Here is a 19699-nt window from a genome sequence, read left to right as displayed (position 1 = left end):
AAGATCGATATCTCAGCGAGAGTCACACAAGGTCTCGGTGTTTCGTCTCCCTAACTAGACGCTGACATTTAAGGGTTGATTGTAAATGATGCCCAATGCATTCTGGGATCTGTAGGATTCGGAAGCCTTGTTATCATAGCGACTTCTAAATAAAAACAGCACAGAGGAATGTCGCAGGTGGGTGGTCACAAGAGACACCGAGACCTTGTCAAGGACAGCAAGAAGCAACCATGAGAGCATCTGCTGCTGTTGTAAGGGCAAATAGACTCTAAAATCTAAACTACATCTCCTAATCCCTTTGTTTTTCTCTTTTCCTCCCTCCCACACACATATTACTTTACCTCAATTTGTCTGTATCACCGACTCTGACGCAGATTATCTCATGTGTCTGACAACACCGTCTCTCACACTCCTACACACTGTTTACACACACAGATCAGATTCTGCGCTTTAAACGAAAAATACACTCCAACCATGGCTCGGCGATGCTGCCCGTCTGGCAGAGCAGTTGAAGGATTGTTTATGAGGATTAACTCTTTTTCGAGACCTTATGTGGGTAAACTAGATTACATAAATAATCTAGCTAATCTAGATTAGACAATGAAGCTTTACCATCCAGAGGGTGGGGGCTGCTGATGGCAATGGAGCACAGTGTCATCCACACAGACAGTGAATAATTACTGCCTCGTTTCAGAGGTGAAAAAGAGAAATTTATCAGTCATGTAGGCTGTGAATAATGGGCAGATTGTCCCGGTACAAGCAGTACTGATGCTCCCCGCCTGCCTGCTTCTGACATATTGCACAGTGGTCACCAACATGTGGTGAATGGGAGGATTGTTAGTTAGTGTCCTGTGGTAATGATTACCGCGAGGCCCGATGAAGCCACGCCCCCGAGGCCTTTTAAAAATACAGCTGCCCCCTCCAGGCACCACTTTACAGGACACTCTTGTTAGTCTTATTCAGTCCCACGCCGTTACCTCGCAGGGGAGCTAATAAAGAAGCAGCTAGAGGATTTTTAAAGCAGTTTAGTTTTACATCTTCGTCACTGCAGCACCACTCAACAGCCTGAGTGTGCATCATTATGTTTATGCCCCGCAAATGCCTTTTAATCGCCGAGCAGTCAGGCCTGTCGAAGCAGCTCCAATAAAAAGAAACGGCACCTTCATTGGAGGTGATTAAATAAAGATCATCTGTGATTCTGCTCACAGTGCTTATAAATACTAGGGGAAGAACGGCACGTAACGAAAGAAGCGGGAGGTTTTTCCTGTGCTGTGCAGAATAGAAAATGAAAGCATGTGAAGTGCTGAATGGGTGGCCCACTTCAGTGCCTGTAAGGAAGGTGAGAAAGGGCTTTTGATCATTCTCCTCGAACCGGAGTTAGAAACTATGTGTGCGGTAGAGAAGCGGATAGAGAAGACAAGCAGACTTATAATAATGAGATTCTATTTATGCATGTGCGGATGCCTCTGCGTTTGCAAACACGTGCATGCGTGATGTGTTTGCTGCTCTGAGCCTGGAAGCTTTGAAGTCTGTCAAACGGGTCATTACAATTCTTCCTGGCTAAGGGAGGGAAAAAGGCTGAATAATCTGAAAACATCTGTACACCAGGGTATGGCCAGAGCCCACAAAGAATGATGGAAAAAGGAAATTACATACTCTCTATTACACAAATAAACTGAAATATTGCATATTCTTATATCCTCCGCTGTGATTATCCCAAAGAAGATGAGTTTCAGCTGAGCACTGTGTTACTGCTCATCAAATGTCTGTGCTTAGATCTGTTTCCAGAATGATTTTGCAAGAGTTTGTCTGCTAATAAACTTTTCCTCTCTCTTCAGGTGGGTGAGGGAATTCCTAAATGAAGACAACAAGGGCTTGGACGTGCTGGTGGAGTATCTGTCTTTTGCACAGTATGCCGTCACGTAAGTCCCGACAAGCACTCTGGTCAATACACTGGAAAAAATGCCCCTCTCAAAACAAGAAAAAAAAAACTTATTTCATGGAACTTTTACCTTGAAATAAGTGGAAAAAATCTGCCAATAGAACAAGTGAAAAATGGCTTGGTAAGATTTCTTGAAACAAGATGTGATATTTAGAATACCGAGATCTTAAAATTAGCCGGGAAAACTTATTTTAAGCTCTATTTTACCAGGATTGTCAAGCTTAGGTGTCTTATAATAAGCCAGCATGCTAAAAAGAAGCAGTTTTTCACTCAAAATAGATTTTCACTTTCATGTAACCTCCTAATTTGAGATGTATTAACCCTCCTGTTGTCCTCATTTACGGGCACCAAAAAATCTTGCTTCCTTGTCTGAAAAAAATCTGAAAAATCTGCAAAAAATTTCCCCAAATTTCTGAAAATTTGCAAAACCTTCAGGAAGAAAACTCGAATAATTCCTTAAAAGTTTCCCTTAAAAGTTTTATTTTAAAAAAAATCCCCCAAATTTGGCAAAAAAATTCTTGTAAATATTTTTCAAAAAATGAGTAAAAATTTTCCAAAAAATCCTAAAAATATGTAAAGCAGTTACCTATATATCAGTAAAACTTCTAATGTTTTCTTTAAGAACATTCACAAAAAAAATCAACCAAAATCCAGTGAATTTCGCTGGATTTTGGTTGATTTTTTGTGAATATTCTTAAGAAACATTTTTAACATCTGTTTTTTTCCACCAAAAAATGTTCAAAGATTTCCCAAAAATGTTGAAAATGTGGACATCAGAAGTTTCACTGTGAAAATATTGTTTTCCCCCACATTTTCAAACTTTAAAACGGGTTAATCTGACCCGCAGGACGACACGAGGGTTAAACCTATTTTGAGTTTTCTTGTAAAATACAACTCAAAGCAAGATAATTTCAAGATTGTTTGACTTAACGAGATATTTAAGATGCATTGTCTAAAAACAAGCCCCTCCATCTTGCTGAAATGTCACTTGTTAAGTGAATTTATCTTAAATCAAGTAGGGATGAGACATTTTGACTAAAAATAAGACAAATAGACTTGGTAAGATTTTTGCAGTGTATGCACAACCGATAGCCAACACAACGCTGCTATTCTGCAAAGCCTGTTACATCTCCTCACAGCGCCAGCACCACCGTCGCTGCTGCCCGCCTGTCAGAAACACTGAGTCACTCGGGGGCCCGCTGCTGACACACTGGCACCGTGCATTATACCAACCATATGCTTCTATTCATGGATTGACTGTGTGATTATTAGTCAGTCACAAAGTCCCTGTTCAGGGCCAACGAGCCACACACTTAAATTTTTAATTCACCCTTCCACTTCACCATGTTATTATAGGCTGTCCGCGTTATGGATGGTTAGCTGTAAAATTGTGTTTACGCAGTACCACTGCAGCAGCACGTAAAAGTCATGGAAAGGACTGAAATAGATCAAAACAGGTAGGCTGTAACTAGCAGCTTTCCACACTTTGGGCCAATTACAACAAAACAAGAGCTGTCTTTCGTACATATCAGACCGAAACCAGCGATTGTTTTTCGAATTTTGCTAAATTTTATATTACCTTGTAGCAAGTTGGAGTTGAACACATTCTCACCTCTGAAATTCATTATTATAATGCTAGCGTCTGGCTAATAGAGGAGACACCGACTTAGTTTATAGCATGCTAATATGTTTTTTTTTTAGTCATTTTAGAGACAAAGGTGTATTTTGTGGCTTGCTAGCTGATTCACGGTGTTTGGTTTGTTAATTGGCTACAGGTTACCAGCTGCATAGCTTAGCATGCTAGATAGCTTAGCTAATTTAGCTTAGCTAGGCTGGTTAGGGAGCCGCACTTTAATATCTAGTGTTTTACTGACTGTCAGGAAATGTCTTGCTAGCATAAGTCGCTTTGGAGTAATTTTTTTACTGTTATTGTCACTGTTCAAATAAATTTTTTCAAACCATGTTCTGTAGACCTGTGTTTAGTAAACCCATTTTAGGTATCCTTGGAAAAATGGTTTGCTTGTGCTACATAAAGAATTGATTATCAGATGACTGTAAATAACACAAGCAAAACTAGTGGAAAGTAAAGCATTTTCTCAAGTACTGCACAATTGTAAGATATTTTTACTTTCAGTATTGCCATTTTATGCAGCTTCATAGCCTACTTCCCTTTCACTATATTTCAGGGGTAATTGTGGTAATGCCACTCCACTACATTTATCTTTACTTACTTGTAAGATTAAGATTTTACACAATAGATAATATATACATTTCAGACTTGTCTTTAGTTCTTAACAGCTCCACTAAATACAGGTTTTTCCCTCTAAACTTCACATGATTTCTTTTCAATAAATATCCAAATGATCAAATATCTCGCTAGAAATCAAAGATAAGAGAAGTACAACCACTGAAAACAGATTTTTGTATCAGAATTTCTTTTTTGTCTGACATCTCCTCAGATTTATCTGCTGTTCTGACAGTAGTTCAAACAGGCTTCACCTACATTAGCTTTTACATCAGTATTGAGCATTGTTCAGTAACAGTGTCAAAAATAACATCTCAGAAAAACAAACCAGTAGTTATAATACTTTAACCACATTTTGCTGCTACTACTTATATAAGTTTAGTAAAACAGGATTTTTAATGCAGGAGTATAACTTGTAATAAAGTATTTTTGCATTGCTGTATTGGTACTTCTACTCAGTAAAGAATCTGAATTATTTTTCCACTACGGCTAAAAAACTAACTATAAGAAAAGCTTGATCAGAGTAAATGTCGATGTGCACTGTGTTGGTGAATTATTTCATGTTTCCATGGTGCCACAGTTTTGATGGCGAAAGCGTGGAGAACAACCCAGAGGCTGCGATGGATAAGTCTAAGCCGTGGAGCCGCTCTATAGAAGACCTGCATGGAGGAAGCACCCTGCCGTCTCCCATCACTGGGAACGGTATCACCCGAGTTGGGCGACATTCCACGTTACGGTATGATACACGTGCAGAACTACCACACTCTCTGATTAGTAAAAAGATTTATTTTCAAAAAGGGAGACTTTTTTCCCAGCATCGAGGAGTTTTTGGCTCCGGGCAAAAAGCAATTCAGTTTTTAATCAGTTTTGTTAATTCTGATTATTATTTAATCAAGCGTAATAGATATTTTCCTTCTTTGAAAGTTCAGAAATTAAAAAGAAAATGCATATTATCATGTTTACTGTCATGCATCGTCACCCCACAAAGGCCCATCCTGATCTCGGGAAAACTCTGCATGTGTGTTTGTGTGATTTGCAACTTTGAACTGCTAACTTTCATTGTTATTTCTTTGTCGTGTTTGTGAGCAGTGTCATTTTTTTTAAGGAGTTACACACGCCATAATGGTTCCTCAGTTACCCCATGGTCATGAGATCTGTAAGACTTCAAATGGCTTAAGACATGCTAGAGGAAAGTACCACTGGTCTGGAGTTTTTGGCTGGTCGCTAATGATTATGACACATGACAAAATTTTTTCATGTGACAGATGAAAGATGTTTTTATGGAAAAAAAAGTAGTTTTTTTCCTGTCTTGATTTTTCTGAATACCAAACAGAGCCTTTTTAACTCCAAATCCTGTGTTGCAGAGGATTTCACAGCAGTTTATTCTTAAGCCCATGCTAATATATGCTCTGAAGCACAAATCCCATTCATTGCTGCATTATTTCTCTAATCCGCCCTGTCATTCCATTAAAGTTTTGGTACAGCACTCGCACTGACTTTTGTGACCTCTAATCCTTTAGTTTGAAGAGGTTAACTGGAACACATTGTACACAAAGAGCCCTATTGATTCAATGAAGCACATGGCTTTTTAATATGAGAAGTCAGCCATTTTTAGTCTTTCAGTTCTGTTGTTTTTTACTGTGCCTTGTCTGAAACGTAAGAACATTTTCTTGCTTAAAAAAATGACATTTGCACACTTTTTACCAATAATCTAGATGCTAACCCATGTTTACAGGTGATAGACGGTCATAGATAAGGCTGGGTTTCTTCTATATCAGAAGGTTTCTTCTATATCAAGCTACACATATGAATGGTGGTTTATCGTGAAAATCAGTGCAAAATTGATTTGGAAACTTGCTTTAGGAACACTATGGTTTTACCTACAAAATCTCGATATCCTCAGCCTACTCTAATGTAGCAATCTGGTGCGATTTATTGTTATTTGTACATATTTTGCCTGTGCTTTGTTCCTTAAGAGTTCACTAATATTACTGTAACTATGCCAGTCAAATATGCCTGACTTCTGTGTCACCTCACCTCACCTTCACATCTGCTGCCCCCAGATGTTACTCTTGTGCCATCACTCCTGAACATCTACATTATGTGTAATTGGTCAGAGTGTCCTCACTGAGGTTGACTGTCTCTTTTGTTTTGTCCTTATGTTCCTACGTAGTCCTCTGCTCTTTTGTCTGCCAGTCTTCGACAGCAGGCAGGTTTCAGCTTCGCTCTGCTGGCTCAAAGCGAGCTTTCTGCAGCTTTAACCCTGTATCCCCGTTCCTCCCCAAGATGCAGACAAACACACATAGTGCTATATGGGCACACACAAACACACGCACCCTCGTACACAATCCCCCCCACCCTGCCTCATTGTACTTTATACCTCCCTGCTAGTGCTGCCCAGTTTATTTGTCCCACTGTCTGTGTCGGGGATGTGAATTATTTGTACTGCCAGCCCACCCCCTCCTGCGCTCGAGACTGAATTCTCCTTTCCTTGGAGCAAATGGGTTTCTCTGCACTCATTGTTCCTGCCTCTGTGTCTGTGTGCTGCTTGTGTGGCTCCCTAAATGCCATTCTGTGCAGAAGCTAGCCTAGTTTCTACAACAGCCACATAAAAGCTCGGCACTAGGCTACAACCAGCACAGATAGTATAGGTGGCTTCTAAAAAAATCTTCTGTATTTTGGATATATTATTTGTTTTCCTGGTATATTAGCAGTGTCACATAAGTTGTGACACCTTTTCTCTGGTCTTCAAGTGGTTTTATAATTCCTAATGTCTATTTTGTCCATTATACAGAATCTTTTCCCCCCATGCTGCTTAGATTGGCTTTAAACTAGGATAATGAGAGCTCAATAGCTGCCAATTACTGCTAAATTAAGACTTGTCTATGTGTCTTCTTCAAACTGCACTCTTGAAGGATGCCGAGCACACTGAGCTGTCCAAAGTGCTCGCAAATAAGACGGTATGTCAGAAGAGTTGGGAAAGATAGTAATACTGTATGTAGCTGTGTTAGACCCGTGTTTTATAGCCTGTAATTATAGTTGTAGAGCTTTGTGTTGTTCTGTGGTGTTAAGTGTTTTTTTGTTCATTACTAAAAATGGTGTTGTTTTCCAGCCACAACATGAAATCTTTGATGTCTCTGAACCTTTTCCTGCTTAATGGAGGTGAATTGGATGCTGTTGTACCTCTACCTCTACATCTTTGGCCTCCTTTCTGCACTAAATATTCAATTTGGCATTATTTGACAGTTGTGTGTCTTTGACCTCAAGACATTAGTCCCCACCTTCACAGGTTATTACTTTGCAACTGTGATTATGTAAATCTGGGTTCCAGACTCAGTCCACAGCTTCAGAAATGCGTTAAATTCCTGTTGGTCATCTACAAAACAGTGAATGTTCTTGGTCCTGACTATAATTTCACCCCTGTCCCGATTTAGATTTAGCTTTAGCTTTAGCTTTTGTTACAGTAATTTATCATTAAACATCTAAAAAAAAATACAGAATTTCCCAACTTATATTAATTTTACTCATAATCTTAGGACTTTTTTTTAGGATTCCCAGCTTCACCTTCAAACTAAACTTTTGTGTTTCTTGTTCTGCTCTGAGCTGAAACAATAAATGATGAATTTGTTGTCCTTGAGCACAGTTTTTTGGCTCTCTGTTTAGTTGTTTCCTCCCTCTACCGTAAATCATTTGGATCCATCATGACGTGTTTAATGCGTTGCATAAAGTTTAGTTGAATCACCTGAGACATGTCAAAGCAGGTCGAGGTATTACATTTTGTTGGTGTTACGTAACCACTCATCGTTACTTCGGTTTGAGCTTAAGAAACATTGTTTACTCATTTCCTGCTAATTATGCCACACCTCAGCTTGGATGTTGATTCATCAGGAGAGGAAAACCCCTGGAAAGAGGTCCTTTTAAATTATTTTTGCTGCTGTGTGAAGCGAGCGCTCCAGTTCTGTCAGAAAGAGTCTCATGAATTGAGTGCATTTGTGTCAGGGAACTTGTTTTGCACCCTGCCGGCACTGCATTCTACTTAATGCGACATGTAGAAATACTTGGAATACAAAGAGACACAAACTTGCATAGTAAATGTTAGATGTGCGCTCGTGTGAGTAGAAACACAAAATGTTTGAGACTGAGCTGTTTTTGTAGCTTATTTTTATGTGAACATTTACACAAATCCTGAAGCTGCTATATCTTCCTTGAAAGCGCTTGTCCTTTTCAGACACTCACACACACTTGCACACTGTGTTGTGACTCACAGAGGAGTCATGCCTTCAGGCAGGGGAGCTGACACGAATCGGTATCAGTAGCCTGAAGACACATTTTTCTCCAGAACTCTGCCTGGTAATTGAACATCGTGACCAAAGTCTGAAAATAAACAGTTTTGGTCTGACTGGCTGTGGATATTATTCAGTGATACTGCTGCTCCAGCATTTCTCCTTTATCGTGAGAGCTGCACCAGGAGAAGAGGCCTTGTTTTTGTCCACAATCACTGTGCTGCATGCAAATGACTGCCTGCTATTGTGTTCGCTGTAAGTGATATCTTTGTGAAGGACGTTAAATTAAAACAATTGAAAGAAGGCGTCCTGTGGCCCAGTGCGTGGCTGTAGATTATGTGGCTTTGTGTTGGTTAATGTAAGGTGGCGTGGCAGTTTAATAGCCTCCCCATGTGAAGGAAATGGTGTGTGGCGTGGGCTCGTTTACAAATACCATCTGTTTTCTTGTTGATTCAGCCCTTGTGCACTCTTGTTTGTGATCAGACACTCATAGACTCAACAGTTCATTTAGTAAAACAGCCTTTATCTCATTTACCACTGACTTCTTTTTGTCTATCCACTATTTTTTTTTAGTTGCAACACACTGCCGAGCCGGAGAACGCTTAAAAACTCCAGACTAATCTGCAAGAAAGACGACGTCCACGTCTGCATCATGTGCCTGCGCGCTATCATGAACTACCAGGTCAGCCCTCTGCTCTCCACAGGGAACATCACATCCACACAGAGTGCACGTCCCTCTGGGCGAAAGCACACTTTATCTTACTGAAGCCAAATTCAATTTGCTCCACTGCTAGTTCTCCATGTTTCATTTATTATGTAGAGGAATTCCCTATTCAGCTTATTCAGTGGCTCCTCTTCTCTGTTAATTAGCTTATTTGTCTCTGTCTTTCTCCCTCTCGCTTGTTTTTCATCTTCCAGTATGGCTTCAACATGGTCATGTCACACCCACATGCTGTGAATGAAATTGCACTAAGCCTCAACAATAAGAACCCCAGGTAAGTTCAACACAAAAGTTAAATATTAACTTCCAAATCAAAAGGTCAACGTTTAAAAAGCAAAAAGCGCAAGTTTTCTTTGTGCTGATAAAAAATAAGAGTCGTTAGATAAAAGATAAAGTAAGAGGTTTGTTTGATTTAGAGGTTAACAACATTAGCTTCAGTGCACCTGCACAGTCTGATCCAGAGCGAGTGTCTTTGTTGCTCAGAGGCACATTCATCCAGACAGACGGGTCAGGGCACCGCTGGCACACTCCACTACACTGGCAGCTGCTCACTGAGACAGCTACCAGAAGGACTCTTTTATGTGTGTGTGTGTATGTGTGTGTGTGTGTGTGTGTGTGTGTGTGTGTGTGTGTGTGTGTGTGTGTGTGTGTGTGTGTGTGTGTGTGTGTGTGTGTGTGTGTGTGTGTGTGTGTGTGAGTGTGTGAGAGAGAGAGAGTGGTTGTGTTTTCACTTCATGCCCCCGGGTTTAAGGATTTCCTCAAAAGTGGATGTGGAGCCACTTCGCATCACCTGTCACATTTCGTCTCATCCGGGCAGAGAAATTCTGCATGAATGAACTGGAGACAGGGTGGAAAGGACGTTTCTGTCCTCTGTGCTTTAAAACACAGACACACACACAGACACACACACACTACAATATCTACTTTTGTACATGCCTTCTGATTCAGTGGATGCAATGAAAATTTGGAGCTTTTGCAACATTACAAAACTTCTTCTTAACAAAACAGTTAAACCAGAAGTCATATCCCAGTTGTGTCAGCATAATAAATTTTTTATAAGTTGCTCCCTTTTATAATGATGAATACTTTAATAATAGACATTAATCGTAATAAACGCTGTAATCACCATGTAGATTTATTCCGCACAGACGTTTCAGTGGTGACATGATCTTAAATTACACTGTTTCCACTTTGTTTGCTGTGTGTTAAAGTACAGGTTTGCTGCTGCGCTGGCACTTGTCATTTGCTAACCATTCCTGCTATTATTTTTCCCTGTTTTGCAGAACTAAAGCTCTGGTTTTGGAGCTCCTGGCGGCAGTTTGTCTCGTGAGAGGAGGCCACGAAATCATTCTCTCTGCGTTCGACAACTTTAAGGAGGTACGAGCTACACTGAGCGACAAAGCGGTGTCTTAGGGGACGAGTATGTCATTACATTCTGACCGTGCAATTTCAAATGGTGCCTCAGCCCTGGAGGAATGCACCTCCGGCAGACCTACGCATTCCTCATTCCTTCTAATGCAGGGGTCACCAACCTTTTTGAACCTGAGAGCAACTTCAAGGGTACTGAGTAGTACGAAGGGCAGCTTGTTTGATACAAACTTCCTCAATAGCAAACTTGCGCCATCATCTTTAAACAATAATAATAATGAAAATAATATGCAAAAAGACTGTCTGATCACATTTATGTTAGTTATTCCTTACAATAATTATTAACAACGATTTCCACAACAATGACGGTAGGAAACACACACATATATGGAAATCTGTTCCAATATTTAAAAGTCAGAGGTATCCCATCTCTGAAACTTTGGTAAATATCTTTCTTGGCAGTTTTGTATGAATCAGCATATTTGCAGCATTTTGTTCAAAATCACACCAGTTACATTTCTGTGCAAATTGTCACTTCTAACATTTTTAGGAAATCATTAACTGTCATCAAATCATGCTTCATTTATGCAAACCACTACCTTTGTAATATTTTTCAACAATTCATGAACTCTGTCCTATGTTTGTACAAATTATCAGCTATGTAAGAAAAAAATCAACTCTTTCACATTTTGAAATGGATCCTATCACAGCATTTTTCACCAGCATTGCAACATTTTTAACAGATCATAACAACAAATATTTACATGCTTTCAACAAATTATTTTTCACATTTTTGTGTAATGGCACGGTGTTTTGAATGACAGCATGTTACCTCTTTCTTTGTCTGTAAATGTGTGTTAGTGGGAAGCCTGACATTGCAGAGCTTATCATGTCTTACCTTTACCTTGCAGCTCACAGTTCAGATGGTTCAGTTTCCCAGTGATGTCCGTTAAAAATGCAAGGGCAAGAATCCACTCAGTGTCCTCAAGCAGCAAGGTGTCTTCCCCTTTGGACTGCATGAACTCTTTGATTTTGGCCAACAGTGACAAAAAACGCTGCAAAACTGGTCCCCTGCTGATCCATGGGGTTTCTGTGTGTAGTAACAGATCATCATGTTTAGCTGACAGCTCCTCCAGCAGCACCTTCAATGTCCTGGTTGTTTGGCTTTGGAGCCATTTATGATCTTCACGACACGAGTCATCACATGATCAAATCCGGCAACTTTTGTACATACATATGTCCTGCTGGTGAATGATGCAGTGGTAATGTAGGAATGTTGGGAAGTCTGGATCACCTCTGCATGTACAATGAAGCCTGCATGGCGACCCGTCATGGAGGAGCTAATGGTTCTAATTGTACATTTTTCTCCACGAAGAAACTTTTCGTCGCGTAGTGGATGCCAAAGCCGCCTTTAAGTCCTGGGCTTTTCCTGTTCGTAGTGTGCATACAGTCTATGTGCGCTACCAGGCGGCTAGTTAGCATGGAAGCTATGTAGCGGCTAAAGTAGCGTCTCTCCAAATTGTGCCGCTTTTACGACGCAATAGTCGCCCCGCAAATAGGACACATACATTTACCTTTCACTGTCGTAAAAAAGAACTCTTCCTCCGTCGTCGTCCATCGTGAAAACAGCGTTTTCTCTTTCACTTCGCTGTCATGTTTTGGGGTAAAAACCACATCTAGCTTCCCAAAGTGTCTGCGCCCGGAAGCTTCAGCAGAATGACGTGTGATTTGACATGCGCAGTGAACTCGGACAAGGTCAAAGTTCATTTACGCCGAAGACTTTTTAAAAAAATATATAATAAATATTGTAATTTAAAATCTGCATTAATGTAAGTATTTTTGATTTAATAAAGGACAACAACTATATTTTTTTATAAGGAATTTCATGGTGACTAGTGTTATTTTTAGAACATGTGTCACGGGCAACTCATATGGTCTCTGCGGGCAACCAGGCGCCCGCGGGCACCGTGTTGGCTACCCCTGTTCTAATGGATAGCATCTAGGAATTAGCTCTTTGTCAAAAGATTTCAGACATCGGTTTAACTGCACAACATAGGATGACCCACTTGGCTGTCAGGGAAAAACTGTTATATGCGTGTTAACTGGATTTGGCAGTTGCATCAAAGCTCTGAAAAGAAGGCAGACAGATGTAACAGATAGCCTTGTCTGACCTTTGCCTGTCTGGATGAGGTATTCTGGCTGCTGAAGAAACAAGTAGAAGGTTTATAATGGAGACGGTGGCCCCATTTTGTAGCATACGGCCCACAAACATGGGCCGACCGCAGTTAATGTAATATTTACACCCCTGAATGAAATATTGAGTGTTGCTCTCAGCGGCACTAGCATTAGTGGAAGAATAAGGCACAGGGAGAACATAGCTCGTCTAATGAGATAGAGGCTGAGAAATGGTTATGATAGTGTAAGCTGCTGGGGAGCTTGTGAGGATTGATTTTGGATGTTCTGTTTTTTTTCTTCAGTTGAAAAGTGACACTTTCTTATGCAATCTCATTAGTTTTATTTCGCTGAGTGACTTTGATATGCTGCTGGATGAAGGGGCTCTGGGCCAAGGCTTGAGGCTTCATGCTGAGGTTTTTGGATGCGCTCCCCTCCTCCTCCTCCTTCCTCCTTCTCAATTCTTTATCATGCTCTATCTTCCTAATTGACCTCCAGATGAACCGTCTGAACTCCAGTGCGTCTCTCTCTCTTCCCTCCTTTTTATCCTTCTGTCTCCAAATTCAAGTTCAAAAAGAGAATACTTGCAAAACAACAACTGCAGTGTATGTGGTAAAAGTTGGAGTATACAAGTAGTATTGAAAAATGCCAGCTCTATGCAGAATGAAAGAATGATGCAGCAACATTTCATGAATAATTTATCATAGTTATTACCACTATGAAAACTGCTCTCTTTCTCTGACATCATGATAAGCTGTGGAGTGTCATCAACTTTTTATTATCTTTGGTATATGATTTAATGGTTCATGAGATACCGGTACCTTCCATCACTGCGGGTTCCTCTCTACTTCTTTCCCTTGGATAAATTCAGTAAAGTGATATGCGGTTTGTTTTCCAGGTATGTATGGAGGACCAGCGGTTTGAGAGGCTAATGGAGTATTTCAAGAACGAGGACAACAACATTGACTTCATGGCAAGTTCACACACACACTCCTAATGACTATTGATTGTGCTGCAATCCCTTGAAAACCTGAAGATAGCTTGTGAGGCTTTTCAAGCTGAAGAAATTGAATGTGTTTCCTTTTAATTTTTCACCGTCTCAAGTGAAGTCGGGTCAATTTGTATTGTAGTCTGTGGGTTAGGCAGGTGCATAAAGAGCTGCATAGGTCCTGCTATGATGAAATAAAAACATGAAATGAATGAATTTCCAGCTGGTTAGAAATACAAATATTTTGAATGTTTTTAAAAAGACTGCCTGCATCCTATTATATTTGTCTAAACTCAAAAATACACTCAGTGAATGGACACATCAGTCTTGGTGTAAAATTTCACATCACAGCTCAAACTACTGTTGCAGTGAATTAAACTGAAGTGGCACTAAGCAAAGAACCTTTGCCAAGTCTGTCATTTCCAAGCTAAGAAGTGCATATAAATCTGGCAGAGAAGGCTGAAAACAGTGAAAAAAATGCCAGCTTATGCACGATTTTATTCAATGTATGTACCCATCCTTTCCTTATATATCCAGTCTAACTGATTTGAATAAGAAGAACAGATGCTGTGTTTGAATAGGCCTTCAATAGGACTTTGAATAGGAGCTCTGTCAAGTTTTGCACAGTTTCCCGGTAGGCCATCGTCTGACAGCAACACTAAAGCAAATACACTTTGTCAAAAGCTGCCATGTCACACCCAGACAACTGAGCTCTTTACAGGAAGTTCATTAAGCCATTGCCAGTGTGAGAGGTGTGTGTGTTTGTGTGTGTGTATACATCAGACACTGTGAGAAGATCCCTCTTGATCTGTTTATGCAAGCTCCCATAAGGCAGCCAGTGCCGTTGAACTGGCTGATTTTGTTAATTTGTTTTTTCAGATCCTTTTAATCTGCCAGATAAGCCGCTCTGCCAGCCAAGCGAGCAAAATAATGAGGATTTATTCACACAATTTCAGGCGAAGCGATATTAAAAGGCAACAGATATGATAATGAGCATAAAACCAATTCGTGGAAGTAGCAGGCTGTCACATAAAAACCACAAACCTGTTGTCGATGTGTCCATTAACACATTTTAATTTGCTTTGTTAGCAGCTTGTTTGTATCTCATGATGGGAAAACATTTGTACAGAAAGTGTTTTAAGAACGTGTATAAAGGCTACAGCATATACTCCACGGTCTTCACTAACTGTATTCTACCTGTGTCTGTTCTCCAGGTGGCGTGTATGCAGTTCATCAACATCGTGGTGCATTCAGTGGAGGACATGAACTTCAGAGTTCATCTACAGTACGACTTCACCAAGCTGTGTTTGGACGACTACTTAGATGTGAGTTGAGACATAATTCTGCAGGAAAATGGACAGACATCCTTATGAAAACTTCCACTCTTGAAATTCAACTCAGTCCAGAGCATAAGTTGTCATTACAGCACCCCTGAGACAGCAACCACAGAAAAGCAGTCAATAATGACTTTTCCATTACTTGAGAAAAATCGGTTGGTTTTGTAGATCTTCGTCTCCTCTGTAGCAGCAAAGTCAATGTCGGCCTTTCAGTCTGAGATGTCCACATCATGCAGTAAAGTGATAAAATAAATACTGTTTTTCACTCACTTTTTTGTGCATGTTTTACAGAAACTAAAACACACAGAGAGTGACAAGCTGCAGGTCCAGATCCAGGCTTACCTGGATAACGTGTTTGATGTGGGAGCTTTACTGGAGGACGCCGAGACCAAAAATGCTGCCCTGGAGCGGGTGGAGGAGCTGGAGGAGAACATGTCACATGTAAGAGCCCTTAAGTGCTGATGTATTACCTTTAATAACACTACAGAATAACATCAGGACATTGATGGCACAGCTTGTTGATGAGGGGAACAGCAGTCTGTTTGGGGATTTACTAGGATATTGTGTTTTCACTAAACTGTCAGTGACCCAACAAGACATGCACAAACATCCTTTATGCAACATTAGTAATGGCGAAGTTCTAGCAGGTAGTGTTTTTTCTCGAAACATTAACATGAAATACTTTAAAATATTATCCCACTGGATCTCTTTGTTGGCATACTGATTGTGTTGCTGTCAGTTTGTTGACAGTTTGTTGACTATTGTTTCCATAGATGACAGAAAAGCTGCAGGACATGGAGAATGAGGCCATGTCCAAGATTGTGGAGCTGGAGAAGCAACTGATGCAAAGGAACAAGGACCTGGAGTCCATCAGGGTCAGACTTAATCTCTGTACTTCAACGTTTGTTCCATTTATTGTTGATTATTAAGTTTTCATGTTCATGGGAGAAGTCCATACCTGTGTGCCATCCTTAGATTCGCTGCACATCTATTTTTTTTTTTTTAACAGATTAAACATATACATTTAGACAAGTGGCATCAAGAATTTCAGAAAATTTAAAGCATTTCAGGGAAAACAAGATGTATTTGCAGAATTGCTCCAGATCACTATCATTCTAGGATTTATTTTTCTGTTTCTCCATGTTTTTTGTCATATTTTTTACAACTATCTTTTAATTTTCTGTCTCTTTTTTCCCCCACACAGGAAGTCTACAAAGACACCAGCTCGCAGGTGCTCTCGCTTCGGCAGATGCTGAAGGAGAAGGACGAGGCCATCCAGCGACAGAGCAACCTGGAGAAGAAGATCCACGAGCTGGAGAAGCAGGGGACCATCAAGATCCACAAAAAGGGCGACGGAGACATCTCAATCCTACCGTCTCCGCCCTCTGGGGTGGAGGGTGCACCGGGTGCTTTAACTGGAAACATCACAGTTGTCGGTCCAAACCATGTAGGAGGTGGAGCAGGTACAGCAGCTCCACCTCCACCACCTCCACCTCCTCCGCTGCCAGTGAACGGCACATGTAGGTTTAATATTGTTGAAGCTAATTAACACGGAGCTGAATCACAAAACCTCTATCTGTCCTGTTGTTGGTTTAAATGTAGAAACACGTGGACTTTTTGTGCAGAAATTTTGCATTTACCGGTATTTCATTTTCAGTTCAAAAATGCCTTGTCATTTACTGAAACATGACTTGGGATTTTTTCTTATCCTCTCCTTACTGTTTTGCCTCTTTTCTCAGTGCCAAATGGACCATCATCAGTAATTCCAGCAGCAGCTCCACCACCTCCGCCGCCACCTCCTCCACCTCCCCCTCCACCCCCAGGACTCCCCTCAGAGATATCAGCCCCTCTGCCTCCTCCGCCTCCACCTGTAGCGCCCCCGCTGCCGGGCTGTGGGACGGCCACTGTCATCATGAACTCTGGGTTAGCAGGTAAGGTCGCCAGATGGGAAAGCTTGTGTGTAAAAAATATACTATATGGGGCATTGCAGCTTCTTTCCAAGTATTTTTTTGTCCTAACATAATGCTTGATCTGATGTTTCTATAGCTGTGCGGTAGCTTCCTGCATGTAGGACTCCACTAACTGTATCATTATTGTTATTATTGTTATTATTATGGTACTAGTTTTAAATGGAGAAAGTAGTAAGACTATGAAAAACATCATTAACAATAACCGGAAGGTGGCCAAAAAACTTCTGATGAAGATCCAAGTGAGACTGAAAGGCTGCCAGCTAATTAAAAACAATCTTTGACATTATTGTCCCTTTTTTCTTTAATTCTAAACTAATCTTCTCAGAGAATACACATCACAAAGGGCTGCAATATCAGAACGACAGATAAAAATATAGAAAGTAGCCCCTGCCGTAGCTTTATTTGCTATGCTAGAGGTGTTAGAGGATGCAGCTATATTCCAAATACTTCACTGCAAATTCACTTTAAAGCCATCTTAATATGTGTGGCAGCTTTTTTTCACCGTAAAGGCCTTATAGTTGATGGGAACTGATGAAATCACAGGCCTGAGGCAAGAGGTACTGCTGGAAGTATTTTACTGTAGAGCAGAGCTGGACAGAAACCACTGTTTGGCTTCTTGTTGTTGTTTAGTTAAGTTTTATATGTGCGTATTTGTACCTTTTTGAGCTGCATTTTTGTTGTTGGGCATGAAGAGAATGTCACTAAAGGGTAATGATTTTTTGGTGTTAATATAAATTGGACAAACACAGTCAATTTATACATATTTCAAGACATTTCACACAAAGGTTTTCCACTGATGTTGAGTGGGTGGATTTGCGATAAAAATCCCTTTACTCTTTCAAACTTAGCATTAGGCCTGCTCCTGCTCAGATGGTTAGTATTGATAAGTTGTAATGACTCTCCCATGTGACTGTAACCAGATAAACCTGTGCTGCATGTAGATATGGGTACACATTTCTCACGATATATGCATGTGTAAGCTGTGAAATAACACTCTGAGAAAGTTCTAAGCCTCCGAGACAGAAAACACATCAGTACAAGGCGATTAATGTTGGTTACATCACTCAGTAAACAGAAGAAACCCCATTAAGTTTTATTTTTAGAGCATGGATTCTGTAGCGTGTTTGTGATGTGCACTAACTCTGCCAACTTCTTAATGACTTGTCTTTGAATTGTTTCCTTTTTCTGCCAACCAGAGGGACCCATCAAACTTTTCTGTAGGTTCTTGCCTGTCGTGTTTGGTGTTGTGTTACCCCCCACTGTTTCCCTTCATTTCCCACAAGTTTTGAAAATGGTATTTTCAGAGTCTGAGTTGAAAACACAAGAATGAGTCGTACTTGTTATATTCAAGCCTCTTTCTGACTACTCATAATTCCCACATTTCACACACACATTTTGACTTCTTGTTTCTTTTAGCACTTCTCGGTAACATAAGCTTGCCAACATACTATTTAAAACTCTGATGAAAATCTTGTGACACAATTACTAGATGAAATTTTCAAGAGATGTTTTAGGCATTAGCATTTAGGAGAGTAGAGATGAGTAAAAGAAGTTAACACTGTGTGAAACCGCACAATTTTGACAGTTATCTTCTTTGGATTCATGGCTCATGCAGAAATTACTTCTACACCTCTCCATACATGTTTCAAGATTCTATTGGTACCAAAGTTACCTAAATCACATTGTCCATGCAGTACTCTCTCAAGGCCTTCCTCGACAAAGACATAACACAGAAACACAGAGTCTCCTTGTATCTTTACGTCCTTGGCTGAGGCTGACACTGATTTCTTCCAAACATTCCTTCATTCTCTTTGTAAGATTTGCTGTTAAACCTTTAGATGATTTCAAACAACAAAGAAAATACCACATTTCAAACTTCTGCATGACAGCTTGCTGTAGTATTGTGATTGTGTGTGTTTGTATGAATGAAACATTGCCACATTTTCGAGCGCTGGTTGCATGCTGAGACACAGTGACCTGCCACGGCATGCAGATGATTAAAGTGATATCCAGTGTGCAGAGCTGGAATGCTGTTTACCTTTCCCATGATAGCGTTATCTTGCTGTCCCTGCTGATGTCTCGTTCGAAGCAGGGCGCCACCTCAACATTTAGCTTCAGTGAAGCAGCCCGAGTGGCTACAAATAGCTTTAATCTGTCCAATAAATAGTTTGTCACCAGACCCGGCAGGAAATCCTCACCATATGCACCACCACCAGCGGCTAAGAGGCTTCACTGTTGAAAAAAGTGCCCTTTCTGTTTAGTTTGAAGGATTTATATGGCCACAGGAGGAATTCAGTATTCATTATGAAGTAGGATTGTATGTTTTTAGATAGATGTAGCATCTAGCCACAAAGGAGTCATTTCCATGTGTGTTACCAATCCCAGACACCTGTTTACCCTTTCACCTACACGTGAGAATGTATATTTGTGTATTTGTATGCATTTTGAGAGTAGACAGGGACGCTTTGTTAACTTGTCTGTGCCCTGTTCAGCTGTTAAGATCAAGAAACCCATCAAGACAAAGTTCCGTATGCCCGTCTTCAACTGGGTGGCCCTGAAACCAAACCAGATCAATGGGACTGTCTTCAATGAGATTGATGATGAGCGGATACTCGAGGTGAAACTCTCCTCCCACATAGAAATTACTTAGTCATGTCCATTTCCTGCCTCATT

The 19699-nt window shown here is 40.5% G+C and overlaps 1 protein-coding gene across 7 annotated transcripts in view; it reads left to right on the top strand.

The window, feature by feature from the left end:
• Positions 1–19699, top strand: part of fmnl2a (formin-like 2a) — a 54241-nt gene that overhangs the window by 25682 nt on the left and 8860 nt on the right. For 4 of the 7 annotated variants that reach the window (XM_055015108.1, XM_055015111.1, XM_055015109.1 and 1 more), the window contains exons 5-17: positions 1839–1922; positions 4768–4923; positions 9044–9152; positions 9389–9465; positions 10475–10568; positions 13630–13704; positions 14934–15044; positions 15348–15497; positions 15830–15931; positions 16261–16576; positions 16796–16987; positions 18223–18243; positions 19519–19643. In XM_055015108.1, coding sequence (XP_054871083.1) covers positions 1839–1922; positions 4768–4923; positions 9044–9152; positions 9389–9465; positions 10475–10568; positions 13630–13704; positions 14934–15044; positions 15348–15497; positions 15830–15931; positions 16261–16576; positions 16796–16987; positions 18223–18243; positions 19519–19643 — 1612 coding nt within the window. The remainder of the gene's footprint in view (positions 1–1838; positions 1923–4767; positions 4924–9043; positions 9153–9388; positions 9466–10474; positions 10569–13629; positions 13705–14933; positions 15045–15347; positions 15498–15829; positions 15932–16260; positions 16577–16795; positions 16988–18222; positions 18244–19518; positions 19644–19699) is intronic. The other 3 variants (XM_023277402.3, XM_023277403.3, XM_023277401.3) reach the window with 1 other exon arrangement.

The sequence above is a fragment of the Amphiprion ocellaris genome, chromosome 11, assembly GCF_022539595.1.
Source record: "Amphiprion ocellaris isolate individual 3 ecotype Okinawa chromosome 11, ASM2253959v1, whole genome shotgun sequence".
Classification (NCBI taxonomy): domain Eukaryota; kingdom Metazoa; phylum Chordata; class Actinopteri; family Pomacentridae; genus Amphiprion; species Amphiprion ocellaris.
The sequence above is the reverse complement of the archived record's forward strand: the minus strand, read 5'-3'. Positions and strand labels throughout refer to the sequence as shown.